General features: G+C 55.0%; 1 protein-coding gene across 2 annotated transcripts; it reads right to left on the reverse strand.

Annotated features, from left to right (window-relative positions):
* Positions 1-356: 356 nt before the first annotated feature.
* Positions 357-22,125, reverse strand: KRBA1 (KRAB-A domain containing 1). 2 transcript variants are annotated; one of them, XM_033099011.1, is made up of 18 exons: positions 21,999-22,125; positions 17,647-17,773; positions 17,082-17,195; positions 16,209-16,343; positions 15,373-15,633; positions 14,347-14,478; positions 13,959-14,141; positions 12,936-13,091; positions 12,057-12,260; positions 11,436-11,609; positions 10,840-11,013; positions 8,803-8,955; positions 8,129-8,311; positions 7,079-7,282; positions 6,861-6,992; positions 5,618-5,767; positions 4,942-5,103; positions 357-3,411 (listed from the first exon to the last, which is right to left on the reverse strand). In XM_033099011.1, exons 1-18 carry the CDS (start codon positions 22,008-22,010, stop codon positions 2,489-2,491), a joined length of 3,579 nt encoding a protein of 1,192 aa, XP_032954902.1. In that variant the 5' UTR covers positions 22,011-22,125; the 3' UTR covers positions 357-2,488. The 2 variants fall into 2 exon arrangements, with proteins under 2 accessions (XP_032954902.1, XP_032954901.1); XM_033099010.1 differs by having other exon boundaries at positions 5,618-5,719; positions 21,999-22,104.
* Between the last annotated feature and the right edge of the window lie 4,163 nt (positions 22,126-26,288).

Raw genomic sequence — 26,288 nt, forward strand, 5'->3', positions numbered from 1 at the left:
GGGAGGTCTGCCAGAAGCCGTCCTCCAGGCTGCTTCCCAGAATGGTGACAGGCAGAGCTAGAGCCTTCTCTGTCCTCTACCTCCAGACCCCTGGAATTCCTGAGTTCAAAAAGGTCCCTCGGTTTCTCCCACCAAAGTGACATTTCCTCATAAAGTAGGTGAAGGAGGTGGACACACTACCAGTGTCGTAAACTGCATACAGTTTTCACCAAATCAGTGATTCTAGGCAACTTTTCAGTTAACTATTGTAAAAAATTTTTGTTTTGTGTGGCAAAGCAACCAGTGGACCCGTGGGACAAACAGCTGCAGAATGACACTTCTTACCATTCATTTTATTACTTATTTTCCACTTTTTTTTTTAAAGATCTGAATGTCCGGCACTCGGCTGACTCCAAGTATGTTGGTCCACCATAGCAGGATGGGTAGTTGTGCCCAGCAGGGGAGGTAATGTATCAGGGCTGCAGAGCACAAAGGAAGGTCCAGCGCCTTTCCCGGCTCTGCCAGTGAAATGCTGTGCAACCATGAGCAAGTTACACTGAGCTGATCTGTTCTCATGCCTGCTGCACAGAGTTTGTGTGAGAGCTGGTGTTTGTGAAATTCACACCACCAAACCTTAAAAGGCCAAACGTAGATGGCGGACCACTTCCCACTACCCTTCTTGAAAAGGGTGAGAGGAGAAAATGGAGGCTGGCCAGGCAGGATGGAAGGAGGGCCCAGCAGGGGTAAATGGAACTCTCCTCACTGCCAGGGCCTTGCCCGCCAGCACTGAGGCCCATGGGGAGGTCCCGCCTTCCTTTTCCTCCCGCCAGTCCCTGTCCTACCCTGTCTACTGGCTCTAAAATGTGTCCAGTGTTGCTCTCTGCACAGCTTTAAAAGGAGCTGGACTCATCTCCCTGAGGTCTTGAGCGGAAAGTCTAGAACTTTTCTGTTCCTCATTCTCTATCAAGTATGGCTCGCTGTGCAGATTGCTTACTTGAAAACATTTTAACGCAACCCCTCCCAACCCCACCCCCCATGACAGCCTGTCTCGCTGGCCTCTCCCCTCCATCCCGCTGCTTCCACGGGGCAACAGAGAGCATAGGCCAGGCCCTGTATATCCTATGACCCGAGTTTCAGGGGTGCACCAGGCACACCAGCCACAAGGTGCTGCTGGGGCAGCCCCTGCTGGGCTCCGACTTAGCTGGGCCTCAGCACTGGCACCCAGGTTTCCTGACAGCAGTCATAACTGTGCCAGCCCATGCCAGGCCTGTCCTTCTTGGGTGACACATGTCCACAGACAGTTCCAGAAGACTCCTCAAATCAAATGAGGACACAGGTAAGAACATAGTTTTTGGGGAAAGATCTGACCCTGGGGAGGGAAACGAGGTGGGTAACTGGCAGGCCCAGTATACCGCCACACGCCACCTGAGGGGTGGGGCCCAGAGCAAGCCATTCTGGCCCAGAGACACCCTGGTTATGCTTTCTTCTCCCAAGATGAAACCAAGACTGGTCCAGTCCCTTACACGTGTCATGCGTTGAACTGTGCCCCCCAAAATTCATGTTGAAACCCTAACCCCCAGGACCTCAGAATGTGACCTGATTTGGAGACAGGGTCTTTAAAGATGTCAAGTTAAAATGAGGGCATTAGGGTGGGCCCTAGTCCAGTACAACTGGTGTCCTTACACAAAGGGGACACTGAGACGTGCATATGGGGAGAGTGCCACGTGAACATGAAGACGGCCACCAACAAGCCAAGGAGAGGGGCCTGGGACAGACTCCCTCACAGCCTCAGAAGGTACCCATCCTGCTGACACCTGGCTCTTGGACTTCCGGCATCCAGCAGTGTGAGTGGAGTCTGTTTAAGCCGCCCATTCCGTGGCACTTTGTTACAGCACCCCCGGGAAACAGTACATGCGCCACTCTTTCCCAGTCTGTCCTGTCGCCAGCCTTCCCCAGCCCTTTGGGAGACTGCTGAGGTCTCTCGAGTGTCGGGAGGGCAGGCAGCGAAGCCATCGTGTCCCCAGTAGTGGTAACAAACCAATCAGCCATGTCCTGGTGTGGACCCACCGAGCCTTTTCTGTGGAGCCAAGGACCTTTCCTCAGCAACCAAGTCCTTTAATTTGAGAAGCCACATGGGAAAATCCAGCCTAGATCAAGGGGCAGAGTTCTCCCCAAATGAAATCTATGCCTGTATTTACCAGGAAGGCGAGAGCCTCACCCTCTCAGCACTGAGATCAGGAAGGGCAGGTATCAGCGAGACGGGCTTTTGGGGGGGCCTCTGCAGCTGCTCAGGGCGCCCTGGGCACATGTGCTGTGCACATGAGTGTATGTCACCACCCGCCTGCGAGCTTTGGCAGTTCTGGTGGGACAGATGGGAGGGGAACTACGTCTGAATGAACCTGAGCCAAGGAGGCAGAGGCATGGCTGAGGAATGCACCCCAAACGGAGGCCCCCATGAGCAAACAGCATCCTGGAGTCTGGGGCGGTCAGGCCAAGGGGGGCCTGATCTTCATGGCCCAGAAATGGGGAAGGTTCGGCTGGAGTGGGGTGAAGGGGCAGGCCAGCCCCTAGGAGTGGCAGCTGGGGTCAGGGCTTTCTTAGCAGGACTGAGCTGATGAAGGCAGTCAGGGGCACCCCATCTCAGGTCCCTATGTTCCCCACCCCACAGTTCCACCTTGAGAGCTCTCTGGACCCCTGCCAACAGGCCATTTGGATCTTTGGGCCAGTTTCGGGTCCCGGTTGGTGCAGCTGCTGCAGCTGGTGGCTCTGCGTCTGCACTAGTGGCAGGAGAGGCCATCTGGGGGGGAAAGGCAGCAGGCACTGAAGGGGGTGGGGGGCTCTGGTGGCCCCCCGTGTGTCCAAGCGGGGGGTGCACAGTCAGCATTGCTCGGCTGCATGCCGAGTATGGGGGCTGCTGGGAAGGGCTGGAGCCGGACCCAAAAGGTTCTGCCAGGTGAGCGTCTGGAGACAACTGAGGCCCCAGGTGGGGTGTCCCGTGGGAGAGGCCTGAGGTGCCATCAGCCCTGCAGCCTTCTGCCTGGCCTCGTAGGATCTTTGGTTTCAGCCTAGTGGGGCCCTTCTGTCTCCGGTAGGGCAGGTGTCTATTAGCAGGGTCAGGAGCCCAGTGAGGTCCCCGGGGGAGGGCCCGTGGCCAGGAAGCCTGGCCTTTTGACCCAGCGCCCCACGGGCGCCTCCCTAGCCGATGCACCTGGGTCCTCATGGTAGCCACTTCCTGAGACAGACCTGCCAGGGCCGTGGCGAGCTGGTCCAACTTCTCTGAGAGGGTAGCACTGAGGCTGTGGAGCTCCTGCTGCAGAGAACTGCCACAGGGGCACGGTGGCCGTGGGGAGGCAGGAGGCAAAGCCGGAGGGGCAGCGGCAGCGGGGGGCGGCCCAGGCAGGCCTCTGGGAAGCGGCTTTGTTTCGGTCCTGGCTAGAAGCAGAGCAGGGATGTGGGGTGAGTTCTCAGGCTATCAGCACCTTTCTCTCCCTTCAGGGGCACCCTGACATAGCATACTTAGCAGCCTGCCCGACTAGGGCCTGGCCTTCGAGGGGAAGGAAGTCACTCAGGCTTGAGACTATCTATGACAATGCTCATGACATCGAAAGTGGCCACATCTCCTGGCTGTTCCCCAAACTCACGGACAGGATAAATCACAGATTGGGTTTCCATGGTAACCAAGCTTTCCCACCTTCTAGGAGAAGGATCAACGGGCTCCTTGTGCCACCTTGGGGTTCAAAGGGTGCCAGAGGGCACGTAACAGTGCCCTCAGGAGTCAGTGGGCAGGGCCTAAAGAAGCCTCAGCAGCTAGCACAAGGCCAAGGCCATGGGCAGCATCTGGAAGAGGGCCTAGGAGGGCCAGGCCACCCTGGGGGTGACCGGGGTCCACGTCAGTACCCAGTAGAATTGGTCATAAGCGAACCACAAAGGTTCCCCCTCTCCTGACCTTCACCCTTCCTATTCAGAAGTTACAGATTCATCGGGTCTTAAGTCTTCAATTACTCTTTAAAAAATCACCAAATCCTTCACCCTATTCCCTTGGAACCAGTACCACCCCAAGCACACGTCACAAGAAAGCCCTGTTCCCACCTCGGGCTGGTGGGGCAGACCTGTTCTTCCACTGTCCCTTTGAGCCCCAGCCTCCTGTCAGCACCTCCAGGGCATCAATCAGATTGGAGTGGCTGAAGGACCTCACTGCTGCCGGGTCAAGTTCTTTAAGAAGGATCTGAGCTAAGGGCGAGCAATACTGCCACTGTCACAGGTGCTCTTCTGTGTGAGGGAGAGGCACGGGCCTGCCAGCGTCGGGCCAGAGCAGCGCTTAAAGAAACAGCTGCACCTTGAGCGAAGCCCAACCTGCGAGCCAGTGATGGAGCCACCGCAGGCCGCTTCAAGTCTAGTGTGAGGAGCCCGGGGCATGTCCTAGTGAGCCAGGGGACCGAGCCTCACGCTCGCTGCGTGTCTCCTCTGTGCGCGTTACAGAGGAGCTTCCTCGGCGTCAGGTGTGATGTGGAACATCCCCCACGGCTCAGGAGGCCCTTGGCCAGGTCACTCCCTGTGACGACCTCAGTTTTCTCGTCTATTCCCTAAACACCTCTCAGGCTCCAAGCGTTGGTTCTGGGTACATCTATTCTGATACGAGTCTCAATATCTGTTTTGCCTCTAAAAGGTATCTGCGCTTTTATGAAAAAGCCAGCTATTTCTGTAAGAAAACACTGAACTGAAAAAAGCAACCTGAAGTTGAGTTGAAGGTGAGACTCTTCCTGCCTCTGACCCAAACAAATGTAGAAGGTTAAGAAAAACTTTCCCCCAGCTGTGACCTGGGCTCCTGGCCAGTCTGCTCTGCGGGAAGGAGCTGATCAGCGGGAAGGCGGGTGGGCGGCTGTACACACGCTGACCCCCTGCTCAGCCCTGTGCCTGCACGGCTCCTGATCGCTTGAGGGGATGGGGGAGACACCAGCGCACCTGCAGCACTTGGTCCTGCGTGTCCAGGGCCCAGGCCCCTGGATTCTTCAGCCACCCTAGGCTTCCAGGATGGGGGCCCAGGTTCGGATCCAGGAGGCTGGCAGGGCCTCAGCCTGGGCCCTTTCTCCGGCCGCAGGGCAGGGCTGGGACTCCCAACTGCCTCTGCAGAAAGCACAGGGTGCTTGGGGTGTAGACACATATTGTTTTGACAGAGCCCGTCTGACATGGGGATATTTGGACATGACCTAAAAAATATCAAACTTCTGACTTTCAAATAATGGTTGAATGAGATGCCAGGTGGATGCACTTGGCCCGTCAGGGAGCCCAACTCTGGTCAAATAGTCCGTTGGAGCCTGTGTGATAAGGGGACTGGATTATCTGGAGGCATGACTCCTCTGGCTCTACTGGGGGTGGGGACCGGGACAGCGGGTGGAGAGGGCCAAGATCTGCAGGTCCCCCCACAGTGAGGCTCCTCCAGGGCTGTGCCAGGGGTGCCCTGTGGGCCATGGGAGACTGCATGGTCCATGCCGGGCCCACTCTGCCTTCCTGCCAGCCTCGCCAGACAGCGAGGAACGTTGAGTACAGTCTGGGCCTGTACAGAGGCCGAGGTTGGCAGGGGGCTACCTGCCTGAGTTCACGGGGAGCCCCCTTCCCCGACCGATCACCCCACCCCTACCTCCTTGGGTGCTGCCCAGGAGGCCAGGCCGGCCTGGGGTCTCCACGCACGCATCTCTCCTGGGCGCCTGGGACGTGCCCTCCATCTTCTCTTCTGCTTTTCCTGCCGGGTCGAACACTGGGTCAGGCTTGGACTGGAAAGCGAGGTGGCCTGCGAGAGCGGGCAGCATTTCTAGCTTTCTCGACAAGACAACCCCTCAGTTCTCCCAGGTGGAGGAATCTCACTTTTGACGCTGTTTTGTTTATTGCCAAATTTTAAAATGTGCATTGTGATCATTATATACACATACATATATGTTCATGTAGTGTAAGTCCCTGACATTAAGCTTTCCGATTACTCGTGTGAAGCTGGCAGGAAAGCATCCGACATTAAGCTTTGGGTTGCTGAGGCATCCATTTCAAAAGACATCGTCTTAGAGAAACAAATTGCCCGTTGTATGACCCAGGGACTAGCGAAACAACCAGATAAGGAACCAGGCTGTCCCCTCTTCCCCACAAACGTCCCTCTTTCAGAAAGCCCTGGGTGAACTAGACAACTGACCACTCAAGTAACCCCGCTTCTCCCTTCCCTGTGCCCTAATTCCCACTCTTGTGTTTTAAATTAGCCAATAGAGCAAAGCCACCAAACCCTAGACACTCCGCCCTCGACCCTAATATAAAGACAGAGCTTTCTCTCTCTCTACATGCCACCTCGCGGTGTGTCCCTCAAGCCTGCCCTGCCCTCCAGGAACTATGAGTAACAAATCCTGTTTCTCAAAGTTCCCTGATGGTTTTTGCTGAAGTGTGTCCTGTGATTATAATAAGAGCCACAGGGCTGGCCCAGCCAAAACAATGGCCAGGTGAGGAAATGTCTGTGAGGCTCCCTCAGAAATAGGGCCGGGTGAGTGCCTCAGGCATTCCTAGCTGAGTCTCACTCATCACTGTGGACAGGCTAGGCCCACACAACAGTATATACGTGTATATACATTATTACTGTGTGTAATGTGCACACATCATATATAACATTGTAACATATGCCTATTGAGTTTATTCCCAGGCTTTCTAACGAACACCCCTGGGACCCCGTTCACCTCAATAGCCCTACCGTCTCTCCGGGGCACAGCTCATTGTACAAGGAACTCAAGCATGACAAGAGTAGAGAACTTTCTGGCAAGTCAGGCAAAGTGACTGGTAGGACTCAGAGAACTGAGTCTCTGGACTTGTGGCCCCCAGGGACACGCCCCTCTCCGGAGACCCAGGCTCACCTGCACTGAGGCTGAAGTGGTCCCTGGGCTCTGCTTTCCCTGGGCCTCCACCAGGGCTGCTGCCAGCGGGGGTGCCACCAGAGCGTGGGGACGGAGGGCCAGGACCCTTGCTGCTGGGAAGAGGGTCCCTCTCTGCATCACAAACAAAGCTGGTATCAGGGACAAGGCCCCCGCCCGGGGCATAGCTCCCTGCCTTCTTGTCTCCCCCACAAGCTTACCCTGCAGGAGCGCCTGCCAGAGCTTAGGCTCCAGCCTCAGGTCTTCTTCTGAGCTGCTAAAGCTGGAGCTGGAGCTGGAGCCAGAGCCGGGGCTGGGGCCGGGGCTGGGGCTGGCCAGGCAGGCAAAGCGCAGGGGCCTCCCCGGCAAGATCCCCTTCAGAGAGTTCTCCAGGCAGTGGAGTGGGGAGGGCATAGTGGCTGTACCTGGGCAAATGACAACAAAAGGACCTCCTGTCTGTCAGCCTGATGACAGGCAAGTGGACCCTCCGCCTTAAGTAACAGGCACACAGAGCTGGTCCCCTTCCAGCCCAGCCAGTGGCCCTAGACAAGCTCTGATGGACCTGAACCGCTTCCTCTCTGGCTACAAACGGTGGAGAGAAGTGAAGCCAGAGCCTAGCCAGGTCCCCAGCCCCTCTGGAAAGCCAGCTGGGGAACTTTTCAGAAGTCTCCAGGCCCTGGAAGCCTTAGTAGTGGGTTCCAGCCAGGCCCCGGGTCTAAGAAGCCGGGGAGCCCCTCCTCCTTGCCCTCCCTCAGGACCAGCAGTCCGAGAGCAGAAACTCAGGTGTGTCCATAGGAGGCCCCACAGCTCGCTCTCGCCTGGAGGGAGGGAGTCCTAGAAATGCCATATCTATTCACGTAAGTCTGAGCCTACCACCACATTCGCAGGTCCAGGAAGGAATTCTGCTGTGAGTTAAACTAAGTGGCAATAGCAGCAGCAGGACTCCCTCTTCACGCCCAGGTACCCCCTGCAATAAACAACCAGTCTCTCCCCTGGAGAAACCCAGTGGCCAGGTAAAAACAGTATACTTTCAGCACTTTGGGTCACTTTGTCTTCTTTTAGCACACCTCCAAGTGCCCTGGCAGCAGTCTTTGGGGAACGTGCATGTGCAGCTAGCAGAGTAGCACACAGGTCACGTGCTCCAGTTGGCAGTCTGGGCAATGGGCGTAAGGCAGGGGAGAAGGAGAGGGATGGGAAAATCGATTCCCTCATCAGAGACTTTATTTGGAGGGAAAACATGTCAGAAGTGCAGGGGGCAGACATCCGCTCACCTTCCTGGAGCCATCTCCATGGACCTGGCCTGGTGGCCACAGGGTCTCTGAGCCCTTGCTGGCAGCAGGCAGGGACGCTGCTAGAGGCGAGCACCTGTGGGCTGGCCGGCCGCAGGCTCCTGGTGGGCACGTCTCCCACACGCCGTCCCAGATGGACTGGCTCACAGGCCTCGCCCCTCCGTCCTGTTTGAATGAGAGGTCAAGAGGCCTGTCAGCCCTGCAGGGCCCTGTTGGTGCTGAGGAAAGAAGTCAGTGGACAGAGAACAACTCTGCCATCATGGATGCTCGGGCACATGAGCTCCGGGTGTGGGACACACTCCAGCCCTGAAGATGCTCCCAGAGGCCCCCAAACCCCCCAGGATCTCTTCAGATCCAGCAGCCTAGACTCCTGGGAGCCCCACAGCTCACTGCCACTGTGCCAGACAGCGAGGCATATGGGGCTGACATAGCCAGGATCAAAAGACACTCCACTGCCAAGGCTGTGGCTCAGGTCTGGACTTGAGCAGCAGAGGGCCCTGCCCTGATTCCACCCACTACTCTGCTTGGGTCGTTTACAGGGCATCTTGTCATCTCAGGTGGATGTGGGCCCACCCGGGGCTGGGAGAGGCAGTGCCCGGGGCACCAGCTCGTGAGTGCCTTTCCTGCTCCCAGACACCTGGGCAGCTGTACTTTACCTTCCTTGTCTGCCGTCCAGTTTTTAGGCTCTGCTCTTCGTGGCCCCCTGTCCCCTGCCGAGGACCAGGACCAGGCAGGCTGCGACCTGGGCACAGGTATCTCTCGGAGACAGTTCTCCAGGCCCTGGAGTGGGGAACTTCCCACTGGGCCTCCTGTGAAAACCCAACATTCGCAATCTTAGACAGTCAGAGCTTCGTTTCTGTGAACCCTCGGGGCCGTGCCTGTGCCCTGTGTCCAGGGCAGCTGGGCCCATGGGAGGAGGCACCTGTCACAGCACCCGGACAGAGACCTGGCCCCAAGCACGTATCAGTCCTGGCTGTGGGCGGCCCTGCTCACGCTGGGCCAACCTGTCTCAGCTGCCTGCATGGAAGCCTGGTCAGTGGTGAGAAAGACTGGCCGTAGGCATGCTGGCAGGACAACCAGCTCCACCCTTGTGAGGGGCGCCACCACCCGGCCTCGCCCCCAGGACGGCTCTGGGGATGGAATGTTACAGGGCTGCCCTCACTACTCCAAGAGGGGACACACTCAAGGCGCCCACGACTCTGGGCATGATGGGGTCGGTCGAAGAAGACCAACACTAATGCGGTTCAACTAGGAAGAAAACCCAAACAAATTGCAAAAATCGCACTGCTAGTGCCAGAGCTATGGAAGCAACGGGAACCAGGTGAGCTGACATTCTAGAGAGGGAGAGGCTCCTCCTGTGAGCTGACAGCTGTCGCCGTGATCTTTCCTGAGGGTGTTTGCTGATGCCAGATCAGGCAGAGCAAGGAAAGAAACCACCAGATATTTGGCTGTCACGTGGGGCTGGAACGGCCTAGTGACAATTATTGGAACCCCCAATGCGGTCTTCCCCACAGGACACTGCTGAGTTCTAGGCCAACAGAGGGAGCTGGGCAGGAAGCTTCTAAAAGGCGCTATGAAATCTACAGTGTGGGCTACTTAGAAAACAAGTTCTGTCAGCAGAGGCTGCGTGGAAAAGAAACGTGCTGACGCCTCCAACACAAGACCATGCAGCTGCTGAAAAGCAGGGAGAGCTGCGAGTGTGCAAGGAGTATCCAGACAAAATACAGGAAGATGTCAAAGGTAAGTAAGTGTTGAGGTAAAAAGCATGGTAGAGAAGCTGTGTGTAGAATGCTACCGTGTGTGAGGGAGCAGGAAGCTTGGCCACGCGCAGAATGTCTCTGAAGTGGAAAGAACTCAGGGAGGACAACAGGTGCTAGAGGGCAGGGGAAGGAGGTAGACGTCACCGCTCTGACATAACCTTTTGTGGCTTTAGAACAAGACCACATGATTGCATTACCTATGTAAGACTAAACGTTAAGAAATAGGCTGGCTTTTAGGAGGAAAGAGCTCCCACACCAAGTGGTTGAGCCCTGGCAGGGTGCAGGGATCCAGGCTGCATGGACACAGAAGGGCCCCAGTCCTGTCCTGTGGGCCCCGACTGGCCCGTGCAGAGTCCCGGCTGAGCTCTCGGCCTTTCCACTGTTAATGGATGAGGCCAGGATACAGAGGGGAGCCCCAGGGGCCGGGGTCTGTGGACAAGACAGACCAACAGCACTTGGATTATTCAGGAGGGAAAAAAGGTTGAGAGGGACCCTGGAAACCCCTGTACACTTCCAAAGAGGTGACAGCTCACCATGGATGCCTCTCCCTGGGGAGACGCAGGTCACCACATACACTCTTTAAAGTGTTCCTGCATGAATCTCATGATGGTTTTTCTTAAGTCAGAGGTAAGTCTGATACCACAGGCACTTACTTCTTTGTGGCTGAGATAAGGAACAATTTGAAGTAAAAGGGGACCCTTTTCATTTTTTAAGAGATCTTAAATGTTGTCCTGCCCCTTCTGAGCCAAATCGCTAAAACAGACCCCCCGCCCCCCCCCAAAAAAAAAGTCCCATGTCTCTTCTGCCTGGGTACCCCAGCTCTGCAGCCAGCGCTGAGCAGGCCAGACACGGGTGGGTGGGACATGACAGTGGGTGGGGGTTCCCCCTATCCTTTCTTAGGATCGACCCCCAGGCTCAGGCCAGCCAGCTCACCTTTTCCACGCCGGCGCCCCTGGCTGCCCTCAGGGCTCTGGAAATCTAGGTCCCCATCAGTACTGCTGGACGAGGAGAAGCTGGTGGGGGTGCCATGGGGTCCTGGAGGGAGGGCAGGGCTGTCTCTCACAAAGCCCTGCAGGCCCAGAGCCAGAAGAGGCCCCACGGTCACCTCTGCAGGAAACAGCACAGCTGGAATCATGGGAAAGCCACAGGAGAAGAGGCCCCCTGGGCCCTGAGCTGTGGGCAGGTGCCCATGAGTCCTGCCCCAAGGGATCTCCCACTGGGGTCTCCCATTTCGGTGAGGGTGCTCACAGTGCTGACTAAGAATACCACAGCATGGTACTCCACGGGAACCCAGCCTCTGGTCTCGGGGGGCTAGAGACTAAGAGCTCTTGGAGAAGGCACTGGGAGGGGAGAGTGTAAGAGGCCTCCACCAAACTCGGGGCTGTTTAGGGGCAGGTAGGGGCGGGGGGAGGAGAACGTGAGCTTCAGGAGGTCCAGGATGAGGAGAGGGGGACAGAACGGTGTCATCAGCTTTCCACCCCCCGCTGTGAGCTGGGACAGCCGCCACCCCCAGCCCACGGCCCGTCTACCTTGACTGTGTGATCCGCGGGGCTGCAGCTCGGGTCTCTGAGACCCGGGGTCTCCCGGCTGGGGGCTCCGGAACCAAGAGGTGGCCAGCGGCTGGGGAGGTAACGACCCACTCAGGGGAATGCCCTTCAGACAGGCCTCCAGGGCTTCCAGGGGTGAGCTCGAGGCACTGCCGGCTGGGACAGGGGAGATGGCCCTATCACCACCTCTGGCAGGTCCCCCGGCCTGGCCCCAGGCTGGCTGTCCTGCCCGCCCTCTGCAGGGGTGATGAATCCTCCACCAGGCGTGGGAGCCTGTCACGCAGGACACCCTTCAGTGGGGGACTTTGGTCTGCTCTGTTGCTACAGAGGGAACGACATGAACGGTACTCCCAGGCCCTGGGGTGGGATGGAGAGATCCCCACGTATGCAGTGGCCAGCTCCCTGACAGTTAGGAAATCCCTGCAAATGAAGGTCCTTACAGTGGAGGGCTTCCGGGGCAAAGGCTGAATTAAGGAGGACGTGGATTAAGGGAGGGGATTCATTGCTTGAGGAGAACAGCCAGGGCCTTCCCCTGTGGGTGGGCAGAACCTTGTTGCCGGGCTGGGAACTCCATCAGGAGTCAGGCAGATACCCAGGCCTCACCTTGAGTTGTGGGGCCCCAGCTGGGCACTCGGACCCCACTGGTGTCTCCATCACCCCCCAGGCTGCCGGTGGGAGAGGGGCTGTGGGTCCGCTTGCCGAGCTGACAGGATGCAGGCATTGGGGGGCTCTGGGCCCAGCCATCCTCCATCTTCACCACAGCGCCAGGACCAGGGCAGGGCGGAGAGGTCTGGAGGGGTCTGGGCCCTGTGGGAAGCCCTCCATGAGGCCGTTATAGGGTTAGGACGGGGCTTTCACGGCCCCTGATTTCCACGGCAGTCTCCACTCTGAGAGAATCACTGCTCAGTCACCCACAGATGGAACAACTCACACTCCGCATCCCACGCCCAGACCCCCCACAGGGTACCTCCAAAGGTTTCTACTGAGGGTGCCAAATCAGCTGTCCCCAGACAGCACCAAATCAGGGCCTTTCCTCCAAGGCTTGCACATCTGTCTCAATTTGACTGTCTCAATGTTCTGAGAAGCTACCAAGCACTGGTGAGCTAGTGCGCGGAAACACTACTCCCCCTGACACAGAGAACCCCCACATCAAAATTAGGCCCTCACTATCTACCGGGCTGGAGCTATGTCTTCTGTTCTCGGACTTTCTCCCTCCCTACCATCTCTTCCTTCCCTCTGGATCTCTTGGCTCTTGGCTCCTATTCTAAGAGCCAATCTGGACAATTACCACTGACTGACAAAGCACCTCCTATGTGACCAGCACCATTTACGTAGCCAGGTGCCCGCTACCTGGCTACTCTGACTGACATGCCGATGTGTGGCCCAAGTGTCTTACTGTAGAGGGTTACCGACAGCCCTGCTTGGAGCAGAAGAAGGATGGTGGACGGCCAGGGCCCTCCCAGCCCAGCCTGTGACCTTTACCTCCAGAATTCCTTTTCCAGGCTCCTGGATCCTTCTGCAGTCGTGGGTCCCCTGATCCTGAGAGGCTGGGGCGCGTGTCCCGGGCTGTTGGGATGTCCTTCAGACAGTTCAGCAGACCCTGGAGGGGACAGTCCCCAGATGCTGCCTCTGTTTTCACTACAGGAAAAAGCAACACATTTTCACCCTGAGCCCAGTGTCCTCAGTCTTCGTGACAAACAAGTGGACAATCCAGGCAAGCAATTAAAACGGTTCCGGGTCAGAGATCTGGAGATGTGCGTCGTCGGTAACTCCTCTAGTCTGGCGCAGGCCACTGTCTTCTTGGTGGTAGGTTTACAAACGCCTGTCTGTGTACCTCCCAGAACTGGACGGAGAAAGGAGGCGAGGTGTGGAAACGCATCATAAAGTCACAAGTGCTGTGACTCCAAGTACAACTGAAGGAGAGGGCTGACGGGTCCCTACTTGTAGATGGCTCTCTGAGCCCCAAACGGGACTTACATTAGAGGAGGAGCAAGCCTTTTGCAAACATACACATAAGCACAGTACTGTACCTAAGCCTCACACAGCCCTTAGGTGGGAACTTCTACAGATGGGGAAACTGAGGCTCAAAGGCTTCCGGAGCCTTTCGGCCTGCACAGCTAACAGGTGCCGGACTGTAAGACACGCGTTTCTGCCCCCACCACGCTGCCCCATCCTTCAAGTCCACGCTCAGCGTCCCACTTAGCGTCAGCGTGAAGTGACACTCACTCAGCACCTCTTCCCGACACGTCGCACATTAGGACGAGTAAAGAACACAAGGACCCAGGGCAAACTCTGTTTTCGAGCCGTCTTCTACTGGCTGCCCAAATGCTGTTCTCAGAGAGCCACCTGGCTCCAGGAATGTGGTCCTGATGATACTAGAGAAGCCAGGTTGGGAAGGCTCCTTCGGGAAGACAGTTGATTTACAGGGAAATATCTACAGAGAGGCAATGTGAGTTTCAGGGCTTCAGAAACCTTGGCCTGAGGAGAGGGTCTCCAGGAACTCACCTCCCCAGGGCGGGCCCCCAGGCCCCAGCTCCACCCTGGTTAGCCGTGATGCGCCCAGGCCGGGGACAGGAGGTGGTAAGCTCGGGGACGCCTCCGGGTGCTGGGGCCCAGGCACCAGGATTTCCTTCAGGCAGTTGATGAGGCCTTGCAAGGGGCTGTTCCCAGGAGAGGTTCCTGTGGCACCTGCATGATTGGCCAAGGTCAGTGCAGCCCTCATGGTGGCAGCTGCGGGACTTTCTGGGTGTCTGAGGTTTCCCACCCACGAAAATGGGATGGCGCCTGCCTTTCAGGTTGTCAGGAGGCCCAGATGGGAGAGCACGTGACACAGCTCCATTTCCATCCCACTCAGCTCCAGCACAGGCCCCACTCAGGAAAGGCAGCCTCTCACCTGCCCCTGAGGTCCCTCTCTCCTGTTTTCTGTGGCTCTTCCTCCTGCTGGGGCTACAGGCAGGAGTGCTGTGTTCCCGGCCTGGGGCTCCGGGGTCTTCCTCCTCTGCAGGCCTCGGTGTGTTAGCAGTTCCTGTAGCAGGAGAGACAGGACGGGCTGTCCAGCCCTAGCTCCTGACCCTGGGGAATTGCCCACACCTGGTACCCATAGAGGACGGGCCTCTCTAGCCCCAAATCCCTGGGGAGCAGCCAAGTCGTGGGAACCTGGACTTGTGGCAGAGCCAGCTCCTGCAAGGCTTGCTCCAGGAGTCTCGCTTGGGTAAGCGGGGGGAAGGGGGTCCTTTCCTGTGTCCTCCTGGTGCTAACTGTAAATACCCACTCTGTTCACTCCAAATGCCTGGGACCCTCCCCCCACTCCAGCCTCTGACTTTGGCTCAGCAAGTGACGCCAGCAGCCTTAAAATGCAGGCCCCCAGGTTTCCCTCATGCTTCTCAAACGTGGGCACGTGGAACCCCAGAGCAAAGGTGCCAGACCACACCTGAAACCATAGTCTAAATACGGATGTTTTCCAGGAATGCCAATTTTATTCCGTATTAACTTAAAATATTTTTAACAAACACAGATATTCAGACAAATGCAAAATAGTAAGAATTTTTAAAAATAAAGTGAGACCCCAGAGACATTCTCACGGCTACCCCTGCCCTCCGCTGCTCTAGGACGGCCTGGATGAGTCGGTCTGAGAATGAGATCAGACGTGCACAGGGATGCTACCTGCCGACAGGCCTGCGTTAGTTAGGAACCACCCCCCGCTTACTGTGTGTGAGCAGCGTGAGCACCTGCTACTGCACCGACAGGGCTAGGTGAGGGGCCGCCCGGGGAACGAGCGTCATGCCTCTTTGTTCTACACACAGAGACCGAGCACTTGTGCTGCTCCCCAGGGAGCTTGTCCCCATTTAGCAAAGGGGGGCACTGAGTCCCAGAGAAAATGAAGGGGCTCGGGGGCTGGTCCCCGCTGGGTCCCACTCACTGATGGGGAGGGGGCTCCCTTGCCCCCTAGCTCCGGGTGAACCACTGCATGACGACGTGCCACTGGACATGGTGGCCAGGCTGGGCTGGCTGACGGGCGTGTCCGGAAGGCAGCTGAGCAGGCCTCGGAGAGGGCAAGTTTCTACTGCCACCGCCGATGTCGGGGAGGAGGGAGACGACACCGGAAGCTGGCATTTAAGCCCCGGGGCAGGTAAAACGCCCCCAATACTGTCCAATCCTGGTCCGTCCTTGTCGTGTGCCACTAAAAATGACCAGGATGTCAGTAAGCTCTGTGCTGTTACCCCTGGGCTCTGAAATGTCAATTCACAGCCACAGTCTTCTGATAAGATCCCTCCCACCCCCACTTTCTGTTTTATTTACCATCAACCGAGCGGACTCAAAGGAACCCTATAGACTGGGACTGGTGGGGACAGACCCCACCCGCCCCCCAAGGAGGTAAGGCCTGAGCTGAGAAGGGCGGGGGGAGGGTAAGAGGAGAGTGGTGAGGCGGGAAGAACAAAGGCTGGGAGGGCACCTTTGTCCAGAACGGCCACCCAGACGAGGCACAGCTTCCTCTTCCTCACCTACAGAACAGGGACTGGCCGAACCTGCCACGCAGGGCACAATGACAGGGGCCGCACGGGTGTGGAAGAAGCCACTGCCTCACCAACTATGGATGTGCCCTCAGAAGGTAGGCACGCCACTGGGCGTTGGTGAAACGGGGTGACTCTACCTAAGGTCTGGCAGCAGCTGGGTAGGCACATGGTGCACAGTACGGCCCACAGCTTGAACTTCACCCTGTGGACAGCAGAGAGGACACCCCACTGCCCTACTTACCCTCGGGGCTCACCCGCTCTCCGTCCAGGCTGGCTCCCCGGCTCTCAGGGCTGACTTCCCCAAACAGGAAGCCTGGAATCTCCTTGACCAGCTGTACGAGGGCGGTGAGGTGCAGGCTGTGCTGGGGCGCTCCTCCTGCCGGAGAGACACAGTGAGCACCCACGCCCTGCATCTGCTCAGCACTCACACTGCCGTGCGCGCCTCCACACCAGCATCTCCTATGATCCTCCTACCACAGGAGAAGCAGCCAAGGACAGACTGATGTCCAGGAGAGAGGACCTGGGCTCAGGCCGCAGACCTGCCCACGGGCACAGCCGGGGCTGGGACTCTGGGTAACTGTGCTCTTCTACACTTTGTCACCTGTCACCTGTTACTTCTCTGAGGGGGGACGCCAAGAGGGCTGCCTCGCCATCCTCTCCCACCATCCCGGCCCTCTGCCTCTCCTGGCACCCCCTAATGTCCAACCTCGCGCAGGCTGGGCCCTTGGGCCACATCCACCATCTGAGGTCTCCAGGTGCTGGCCATGTGGCAGCACCTTCAGGAGCCGCAGGCTGGCTCTGCAGGGGTGCTGGCAGGAAAGGGGCCTGAAGAGGTGGTGTTCCCCAAGGGCGATCCCAGGTTTCTTCTGAGCACATCACACAATGGGCAAGTGTACCAGGATCCCAGCCCAGAGGGACAAAGGGTGAAAGGTCAGGGAGGGGTGGGGAGTGTGGTGAGGTGGGGAGGGCTGAGATCAGTGTCCTCTGACGAGTACAGCTGTGGGCTGAGGCCCACACAGTGAAAGGGACAAGAGTGAGTACACCTGGGCCCAGGCTGCCCCGGGGGACCAGCATGCCCAAAGGGGCCTGGTCTTGGCCTTTCAAGATGACTCACCTGGGGCACCTTCCCTAGGAGGCTCCCGTTCCTCGCCAGGGTCGCTCCCATTCATGGCTCCACCAGGCTCCGTGGGAGATAGGAAAGCAGAGAGGGGGAGCAGCTCAGCTGTCCCTGGGAAAGAAAAGGACAGTCACCCTGGAATGGAAGCTCGCCTCTGTCCCCCTAGGTACAATCATGCAGGCAGCCCCAGCGCCTGCACGTCCATGTTGATGCATGTATTCGTGTGACCACCTGAACCCCAAGAACCAGAGCGTCAGAACCTTGGAGAGCACCCTGCTCAGTGTTTCACCAGCGTTTTAGCACCCCCACCATAGAGTGTCTAGAACCTAGTGCAGTCCATAGAAACAACAATGGCAGGAAAGGTCAGAGAGGCGCCCGGCTAAGCTGAGGCTCTTGGAATCCCATCTCAAATGGCACTCCTTTCATAGATGGAGACTCAGGCCTGGTGGGTGCCAGGGCGCCTCTGGCCACGCTGGGTGCTGGATCCAGCCTCCCTTTCACTTTGCAGCCCGGGTACTTGCCACACCTCCCCGGAAAGGCCCCAGGGCTGCCAGCTCCTTACCCAGGGAGACGAGTGTCTCGTAGTTCTCCTGCATCACGTCCCTGTACAGCTCCCTCTGCCCCGTCCCCAGGAGCTGCCACTCCTCCTCAGAGAACCGCACAGCCAGGTCATGGAAGGCAATGGACACCTGTGGGCACAATCTCAGGGGAGTTGGCTGGTTCCATCCCAGTGAGGCCAGGTGTCACCAGGAAGTGCAAAGCAGCAAGCGAGGGGTGAGCGCCCGGCACGTGGGAGCAGGCGAAGGAGTGGCAGGAATCTGCTCAAGAGACAGTGATGGGAGCCGACTGTGTCCCCAAAGAGATATGCTGTAGGTCCTCACCCCAGTACCTGTGGCCTCATTTGGAAATAGGGTCATCACAGACGTAATCACTTAAAATGAGTTCATACGGGAGTAGAGTGGGTCCGTAACCCAGTATGACTTGCGTCTTGTAAGGAGACAGACACATGGACACACAGGGTAGAGAAGGCCACGTGACAAGAGAGGCAGAGATGGGAGTGAAGCAGCCACAAGCCTGAGGCCACTGGAAGCTGGGTAACTGAAACTACAAAAAGGAAAACCGCGGATAAGGTGGGGACCACTGTCTATTAAGGAACTGGTGTATTCTGCTTTATCTGTCTGTCCTTTGTGAGTCTGGTTAGTTAAGTTGACTCCTTGAGAACCATAACCTACGGGTGTACCGCACCTGCAAAATAAGAGCTCCCGCCAAAATACACCCCCAGGAGGCCAGTGAGAAGAAGCAAGTTGGGATGGCTTTGGAGGCTCATTTCTTCTCCACCTCTGGTAGCTCAACACAGAGCTGGCTCAGCAGGTCCAAGTTAGGGCCAGAGACAAAAGAACATGCTGACAACATGAACATTCTGAACTCTGGAGGGTCCACCTGGCCACTTCCTGGACCAGGGATATGAGCTGCCCCCCTCTCTATGAAACACAGGCCATGCTGTGAACGGTGGCCAGCCTGACACGTCCCGATCTGATGAGCAGAGCTGGGGATCGTGGGCACAGGGCTGCTCTCCCCAAGGACAGTTTCCCTGACACACCCAGTTATATGGGTACCAGGTGCACCGGCCACTCAGCCAGCCTCTCCCCGCTCCCTCCTCTAACTTTAACACCCACAGGTTGAAGGCACTCTGCCGGGTGCTGAGTGAGATGTGTCACACACAGACGCTGCTCTCAAGGGGCCCACAGAACAGCAGATGTGTGATCCTTACACATTTTGGGGGCACTTCAGATCTCTCCTTTGATTAACAAAACGGTCCTATGCTGCTCCGACACTGTTATCCTGTGCGAGGGGTGAAGGGTCTGAAGTGAGGGGGGCTGAAGCAGAGCGCCAAGCTGGCAGAGTCTAGACAGGCTCGTGCCAAGTCTAGGGCTCAGGCCTTTGGTTTCAGATTTGGGTGCCCCTTCCACCGTGCTTGACTGTGACTACAACCAATAAGACCGTACATCTTAAGAAACCAAGTATCTAACATCCAATTTTTAAAAATTATTGTTACTCAGTAAAGTCTACAGGGCTAAACATGGGGGTATCTGTATCCGACATTACCATCCCCAATAACCTCTTAATAAAAGCTGAACGTTTACACAGATTTGTTTAAGGTGGTGATGGGGAGAAGGGGAAGAGTCCTGAGCGCCGGAAACGCTCTGTAGTCACGGCTAAACTGCATGGCCCTGGCTGGAGCCCAGAAAGGGGGAGTGAGGACCAGCAGAGCCAGGGGTAGTTCTGCTGGAGAGCTCGTTCAAGTCAGCAGACAGAACCTTCGTTTAGTAAACCAGGTGAAAACTGCTCTGTACCCTCAGCTTCTCCCATCAGAAGCTATTTACAACCTAACCGAAAAAAGAAAATAAAAGGGCTCTGAGGTTCAAAGTTCCCTTTTCATTAGGACTGATTTTCTACCTCATCCTAGATCTACTAAATCATGATTAAGTTTTCAGGGCTTTCAGGGCCCAGAAATTGACATTTTCAAACTCCCCTTGATTCTGACACTGCAGTCTAGTCACAGGCTGGAGACTGGGCAGAACCTGCCTGGTCCTCCTAGAAATGAAAAACATGCTGGTGAACAGGCCCTCGAAACAGGCTCAGCCCCTCTCCTCTCCCCAGGGCCAGCTGTCCCATATAGTATGTCCGTGAACGAGAAATCACACGCAAGTGCTGTGGACCTTTAAGAAGCAGTGAGCATCTCATGCTGACTTCCACCCGAACAGGGTGGCTTTTCAACTTCTAGGTCAGTGCCTTCAGGAATGGGTGGGTGCCTACCACATTCCCGGAAGCTGGTCCTGTCGTTGGCCTGCTCGGCAGTTAAGAAGTTCTGGCCACACAGACAGGGATAGAGCACAGGGCTTGGGGCTTGACCTCAGAATTCCAAGTCCTGCTTTGCTTCATATTAGCTATGGAACCTCACCAAACTCATCTATAAAAGTGGGATCCGAATAACTTACGTCATAGGGATGCTGTGAAGACGAAACAAATGAACACAGAACAAGTACCTGGAACAAATACTGGGATGTAGTAAGTGCTACGATTAGTATTACTGCAGCCAACTCTGTCTGCTAACGTCCACCTGCAGGTCACAGCCCGCCATCTGCAGCTACACAGAATGGGCTCTTCCCCATACACTTTTCCTGATCCTAGCACCTCTTTATCTCCTGCCTAAATATACCCAGCTCTTCTAGACACCTGGAAGACATGGTTTCCAGGCCTTTCACCATCTCAGGCTCTAGACAAACTCTTCTAAGACAAAGATCTTATAAAATAAGAATGAAAACCGACTGTGGCCAGGGTAGGTGGTTCTGTCAGTAGCCTCCCTCTGCCCAGAAAAAGCAGAGGAAGAATGAGGAGTGTGTGTGTGATGGAGTGAGCAACCATGAGTGTGAAAACACACTCACCTTCAGGAGAGGGAAGCCCACCACTGGCCTCAAATCTGGGCCCACTGTCCTTCCTGGCCGCTATTTCACCCTCTTTATAGCTCTCAGGCCACTCTCCCTCAACCAACAGCAGAAAAGCTTTCTGGGCTGATCCAGAATTGCTGTAACAGTGCAGCCTCCTGACTCACTGCTGCCACGCTGGTCCTCCTAAAACACTCATTCCGTGTCACTAGCCCAGCATGAAAACTGCAGCTTCAATGGCCGTAGGACCTGTCCATCTTTTCATGGTCCTTCCCAGCCTAGACCCATTCTCCCAGCATGCCTCCGGTTTGGGCTCTCAGATCAGACCTTGCACCCTGCGTCCCCCCACCTGTGGGTTGTGCTCACATGCCCCTGGGCTTTCGGGGGTCACACTGGACAGGAAGACAGGAGGCTCTCCCTGTTCCTCTCCATCTGATTGTGCCCGACTGCTCCCCAGGGCCATTCCTGGCCACCTTCTCCATGAAGCTACATACCGTCCGCCCACCCCAGAACTTCGTATCTGAAAGATCAGTGGTCCAACCTCTCATTTTATAAATGAGGAAACTGTGGGATGAGGAGACCCTAGCATGGGGCCAGTAGGCAATCTATTCAAGGGTGTTCTTGGGCTGCTTAACTGGACAGCCAGGGCTGCAAGGGAGGCTGCCCCAGCTCCCACGATGCCCAACTTACCTGGCTGCTCCTTCCTTCCAAGGGCGTGTGGGGCATTAATGACACCAAAGTCCTGGCAGTGACTGCTCTGGCCTGGCCACAGCATGCCCCAACCCCTTCTCCCCCAACCATGAAGTCTACTGTTGCCTGAGGTTGGCCCAAGCGCATGAGCCACCCCAATTACAGAACTGGCTCCCAGAAGAACATGTGGCAACTCCCCACTGGTATCATGGGGTTTTCCTAGCATCTTCACAGCCCTGAAAACAACTCGTCCAACTGTGCCCAGGCTACGATGGGGCTCTCCCTTCAGCTGTCGGACCTACACACCTTTACCTAGAGGATAAAGCCTGGAAGTGGTGAGCATGGACCTAGTTCCATGTCTCCCTCCCACCCCAGGGGGTCCAGGATCCTACCAAGAATAAAAGAATCAGATTTATTAATTCTCCTGAGGCCTTCACGCCCACCGCTCCCAGGATAACTTATCATTCATTAAAAGAAGCCAAACCGAGGGCGGGTGATGCTTTACCAAAAGGACCGAGTTTCCAAAGACGAAGAGAGGTTCCTGGTGCGTGTACACTGGTGGCAGGAAGTGGGGAGGGGTCGCGCGAGTACTGGACTTCTCCGCACGAAATCTTGGGCACCCGGCAAGCCCGACCCCGCACACCCCGATCTCGAAGTTGGCGGGTCCCGGGCTCTTCCCTCGCCCCCGAGGACCGCGCCGTGCCCCACCGTGCAGGCCCGCCCGGTCGTGTGTCCCTTCCTCGTCCCTGGCTCACGGCCGTGTGCCAGCTCGCTTTACCTGGCGCGCCATCCCGGGCGCAGTCTTGGCTCCCAGCTTCCGGCGCGGTCCCGAGCGCCCGCCGCCCCGCCCGCAGGCTGCGGCGAGACCCTCGCGGACCGCCACGGCGGAGGTCAGCGCGGAAGGCGGCGGGGCCGGCGGCGCGGCCGGCGCGGGACGGGCGGGGATGACGGCGCCCGGGCCCGCCCTGCGCCTCGCAACCCAGCACGGGTGGTCCCGCTTCCGCCCGGAGACCCCCAGCCTCGGCGGCCCCCCGGGCGCAGGCGCACACTACACTTCCCAGAGGGCGCCGCGGCGCTGGCCGCGGGTGGGGCGAGCCCCCGGCTTCCCGGTGGACGCCGGGTCCTCACCGCCTCAACTCGCGACCACGCGAAGCTGTCAGGAGGGGCTGGGCGCCGGGGCCCGCCCGGGGGCCACTTTCGGGTGTGCTTGCCCGCGTGTACGCATCCATCCATCCATTCTTGCATCCAACATTTACTGAGCGCATCCTCTGTGCCAGGTGAGGATGAAAGGGCACCGCCTCTCAGAGGGCGCGTCTCTTAAACCAACCGTGACCCGGGCCCCAGGGAGGGCGTAGGTGAGGAGCGAGTGCCCAGAGGTGGAGAGGGGGCTGCAGGCAGGACGGCGCGGGCCACGGTCGTGGGTGGGCGGGCGGGAGTGGCTGCCAGGACCCTGGCGCATCCTGAGGTGTCACCCCGCTCCCTCGCTCACCACAGCATTGACCCCGTGTACTTCGGGTGACTATTTGCTGGTCTATTTGGTGGACTGTGGTAACCTCAGAAGTTCCTGGCACATAGTGGACCCTCATAAATGTGTGAAGAATGAGCTGAGCGTGGGCCCCCAGCCTTCTCGTCAGGCAGGAAGCCTGCGGAGAGTGGTGGACTCCGAGGGAGCGGACCCTGGCTGAGCACCATGAGCCTCATTCCGGGTCTGGAGGAGGACCCCTGTTAGAGCCGCCCAGAGAAGGTGGGTCTGAGGAGCCCGACCTGCTCTGCAAGACAGAAGCTTGCAGAGGCAGAGGAAGTGGGGTCCGGGGAAGAGAAGCCTGCTGCCCAGAGAGCCGTCTTCCCTGCGCCCCCTTCCCCACAGGTCCTCTTCCTCGGAATATTTGGGGAAGGGGACGTTCTCGTCCAGCAGTCCCAGTGTTAGTCCCAGTAGCAGCTCTGGCTTGCCGTGGATCTCTGCTGGCTTGCTGCTGGTCACCCCCCAGAACTCTGGGGTACAATATTGACATCGCTTAGCCTGGCCTCCAAGGGAAGGCTGAGAGGAGCCCACTCTCACGGCCCAGCCCCACACCTTCATACTGTGGATCTCAGGAAGGAATATAGCTGCCAAGGACTCCTTGTGATTAACTGGGCCCAGAGTCTAGCAGCCAATGCTGACAGAGGCGTCTCAGGCACTGCACAGTATTTCAACGAAGTCACCGACTGAACTGCCAACCTCCTGCGTTGCATTCCTGCGCTCTGAGCCCACCCTGAGACCTACCACATCCAATCAGAACTGTGCAGCTGTATCTTCATTTGCATCTATACAGACAAATCAGAGCGACTCCAATCAACACGTTAAGCCAACCAATCAGGACAGCACTATTTGGACCAATCAGACTGTGCAGATTTGGATTTCTGATTTGCATAAAAATGGACCAATTAGGAACGAGGGCGGGAACTTTCTTTATAAAAGGTGGCCTCCCCTTTGTCTCCTGAGTTTCCACCTGAGACTGTGTTTCCCTGGTTTGTTAACTGTTCCTCTGAATAAAGTTTCTCCTCTTTCCTTACTCCGGATTGGGGCTTCCTGTTGACATTAGATTGGTGGCTGTGAACTTTTGTTGACAATATCTAAGGAATCACTGACACAGGACTGGTGTGTGCGTGGCCATCTGTAGGAGGATTTGAAGATATCATAAGGGTATTGTGACATGGAAAAGGACAACTTAAAATTCAACATCTGATCTCAGGATCCCTTAAGGCCACAGAAACTTGTGGTAAGTCCCTTGCCTATGCTTTGACCCTGGTGTACCACCTTCTTGCTGAGGTCAACTTCCTCCCAGTAACTTGTTCCTTCTAGCTCCTCCCCATACCCTACTTTAAAATCCCTTAACTGGAAAAGAAAACTTTACCCAAGAAAGACACACCTTTATTTTATCATGTACAGTGTATTGACACGCCTTTGACTCAACCTCCCCCTACCTGACCAGGATTGGGCTCTATTTATAGACTCTGGGTCAGCAGGTGCTAAAAGCAATCCACATTGGAGCAAAATATCCTATTCGCTGAATGACCAATTCTCCCAGTTTTTGAGAAACCTCCCTCCTACTCCCTTGAGTTGCACCTCTGACCCCGTTCCTGCATCCATCCCTGCCTCTGTATGTGCATTGCAAAGTGATTTTGGAGAACTGTCCTAAATTCGGTTTAAAGTGTCATTTAGCACCTCTGGACAAGAGACAAAGGCAAAACAAACTTGTTCCAAAGATGGAACAAATTGTTAAAAACATTCTCAATAATTCAAATTGGTTTTTCAGCCAGTTGATATTCAGTGGTTTAGCTTTCATCATATTTGGCTTTGGCTATCTGGTCATTGTATGAATTGGCTTTTGGTGAACCAGCCAGCTACTGTTTACCCAAACAAATTAGCGAGCTTCCTCTAAGGATAAATGGTACTGTCCATTCCTCCATGTGAAAATGGGCTGCAATTAAACTATTTATTTAAAAAATTTTCTGATTTTCATTATTTCTTTTTCTATCCATGAGGTTATTGAAAAATACTTTTTAGCTTTCAAATGTATGGGTCTCTCTTATTTTTTTGTTATTGAGTTTTGCCTTATAGTAGGAGAATGTAGCATGTGATGTTGATTTTTTTTTTTTAAAGGCTTTTCTGAGACTTGCTTTGTGGCCAAGTATGCCATAAATGTTTGAAAATGTTCCATGTTTGCTTCAAAAGAGTATGTATATTTTCATGTTGGCCGTAGGGATTTAGTTAGTGCTATTGAATCAAGCTTATTGATTGTGTTGTATATGTGTCCTATATATTTTTACCTTTTTGATCTATCAGAGACTGAAAAAGATGTATTAAAATCTATTAAGAGTGTGCGTTAGTCAGATTTCTCCATGTATTTCTGACAATTTTTGCTTTATATATTTTGAGACTGTATATGCCAGTTTAGAATTGTATTTTCTTGGGGAAGTGTTTGTTTTATTTTTATGAAGTAATGCTTGTAACCATAATAATACTTTTAACCTATAATCCATTTTATCTGATATTGATATAGCTATGTTAACTTTATTTTGGTTAGTTTTTGTTTGATATATCTTTTCCCATCCTTTTACTTTCAAACTTTCTGTATATTTATGTTTCAGATGTTTTATAAGAGCGTGCAGCTAGATTTTGTTGTTGTACGACAATTTCTATCTTAATTGGCAAATAGTTCATTTGCATTTATTATGACTGTATTTTTATATTATGTATAATAATGTATTTTTTATTCATTTCTACCATCTTACTTTGTGATTTCTATTGATTCTGATTCTTTTTTATGCCTTTTTCTCCATTCTTTCCTTCTATTGGATTGATTAATGTTCCTTTATTCATCTTTTTATTTCTACTGATTTGAAAATTATGCCTTCCTTTTCTATGCTTTTAGAGGTTACTATTTAAAATTTTACACACACATTTGATTTAATATAGTCTAACATTAATTACTATTTCCACCCTCCTAAACAATAGAAGGGCTTTAGTAAATTAATTTAATCATATAATTTCCCTTCTGTCTTATGTGTAATTTTTTAGTTAAATCTTATTTTTAAGCCCCTCACCTCTTTTATATATATACATTTTATATATATATATATACTCATTTTATATATATGTAGATTTTATATATATATATGTACATATCCTATGCTGTTTAGATTTATGGGCTTATTACAGTTATATGCTGTATAATGACTTTTTGATCAACAATGGGCACATATATGACAGTGGTCCCATAAGATTAAAGTGGAGCTGAAAAATTCCTATCACCTAGTGATGCCGTAGCCATTGTAACCTCGTAGGGCATCACTCACCTGTGTTGCGGTGATGCTGGTGTAAACAAACCTACTGCACTGCCAGTCATAAAAGTATAGCAGATACAATTGTGTACAGTGCATAATACTTGATAATGATCATAAACGACTGTGTTCTGCCAGCAGCAGCCTCAGGCATCTTGTGTTTGCCCTTTCTCTTGATCGCATCAGTTTCTCTTGTGCTTGACTTAATCTCGTGTTGTTGTGTACAGTAATATGATGTGCAGGC

The sequence above is a fragment of the Rhinolophus ferrumequinum genome, chromosome 26, assembly GCF_004115265.2.
Source record: "Rhinolophus ferrumequinum isolate MPI-CBG mRhiFer1 chromosome 26, mRhiFer1_v1.p, whole genome shotgun sequence".
Taxonomy (NCBI): domain Eukaryota; kingdom Metazoa; phylum Chordata; class Mammalia; order Chiroptera; family Rhinolophidae; genus Rhinolophus; species Rhinolophus ferrumequinum.

Bases quoted from the DNA above. Each gene is read 5' to 3' on its own strand.
- KRBA1 (XM_033099011.1), bottom strand. The intron at 16,344-17,081 runs GTGAGTCATCTT...TCTCTCCGGCAG, and splicing joins TCCTAGGGAAGGTGCCCCAG to GAGGAGCGCCCCAGCACAGC. The intron at 8,312-8,802 runs GTAAAGTACAGC...TCATTCAAACAG, and splicing joins CTGGACGGCAGACAAGGAAG to GACGGAGGGGCGAGGCCTGT.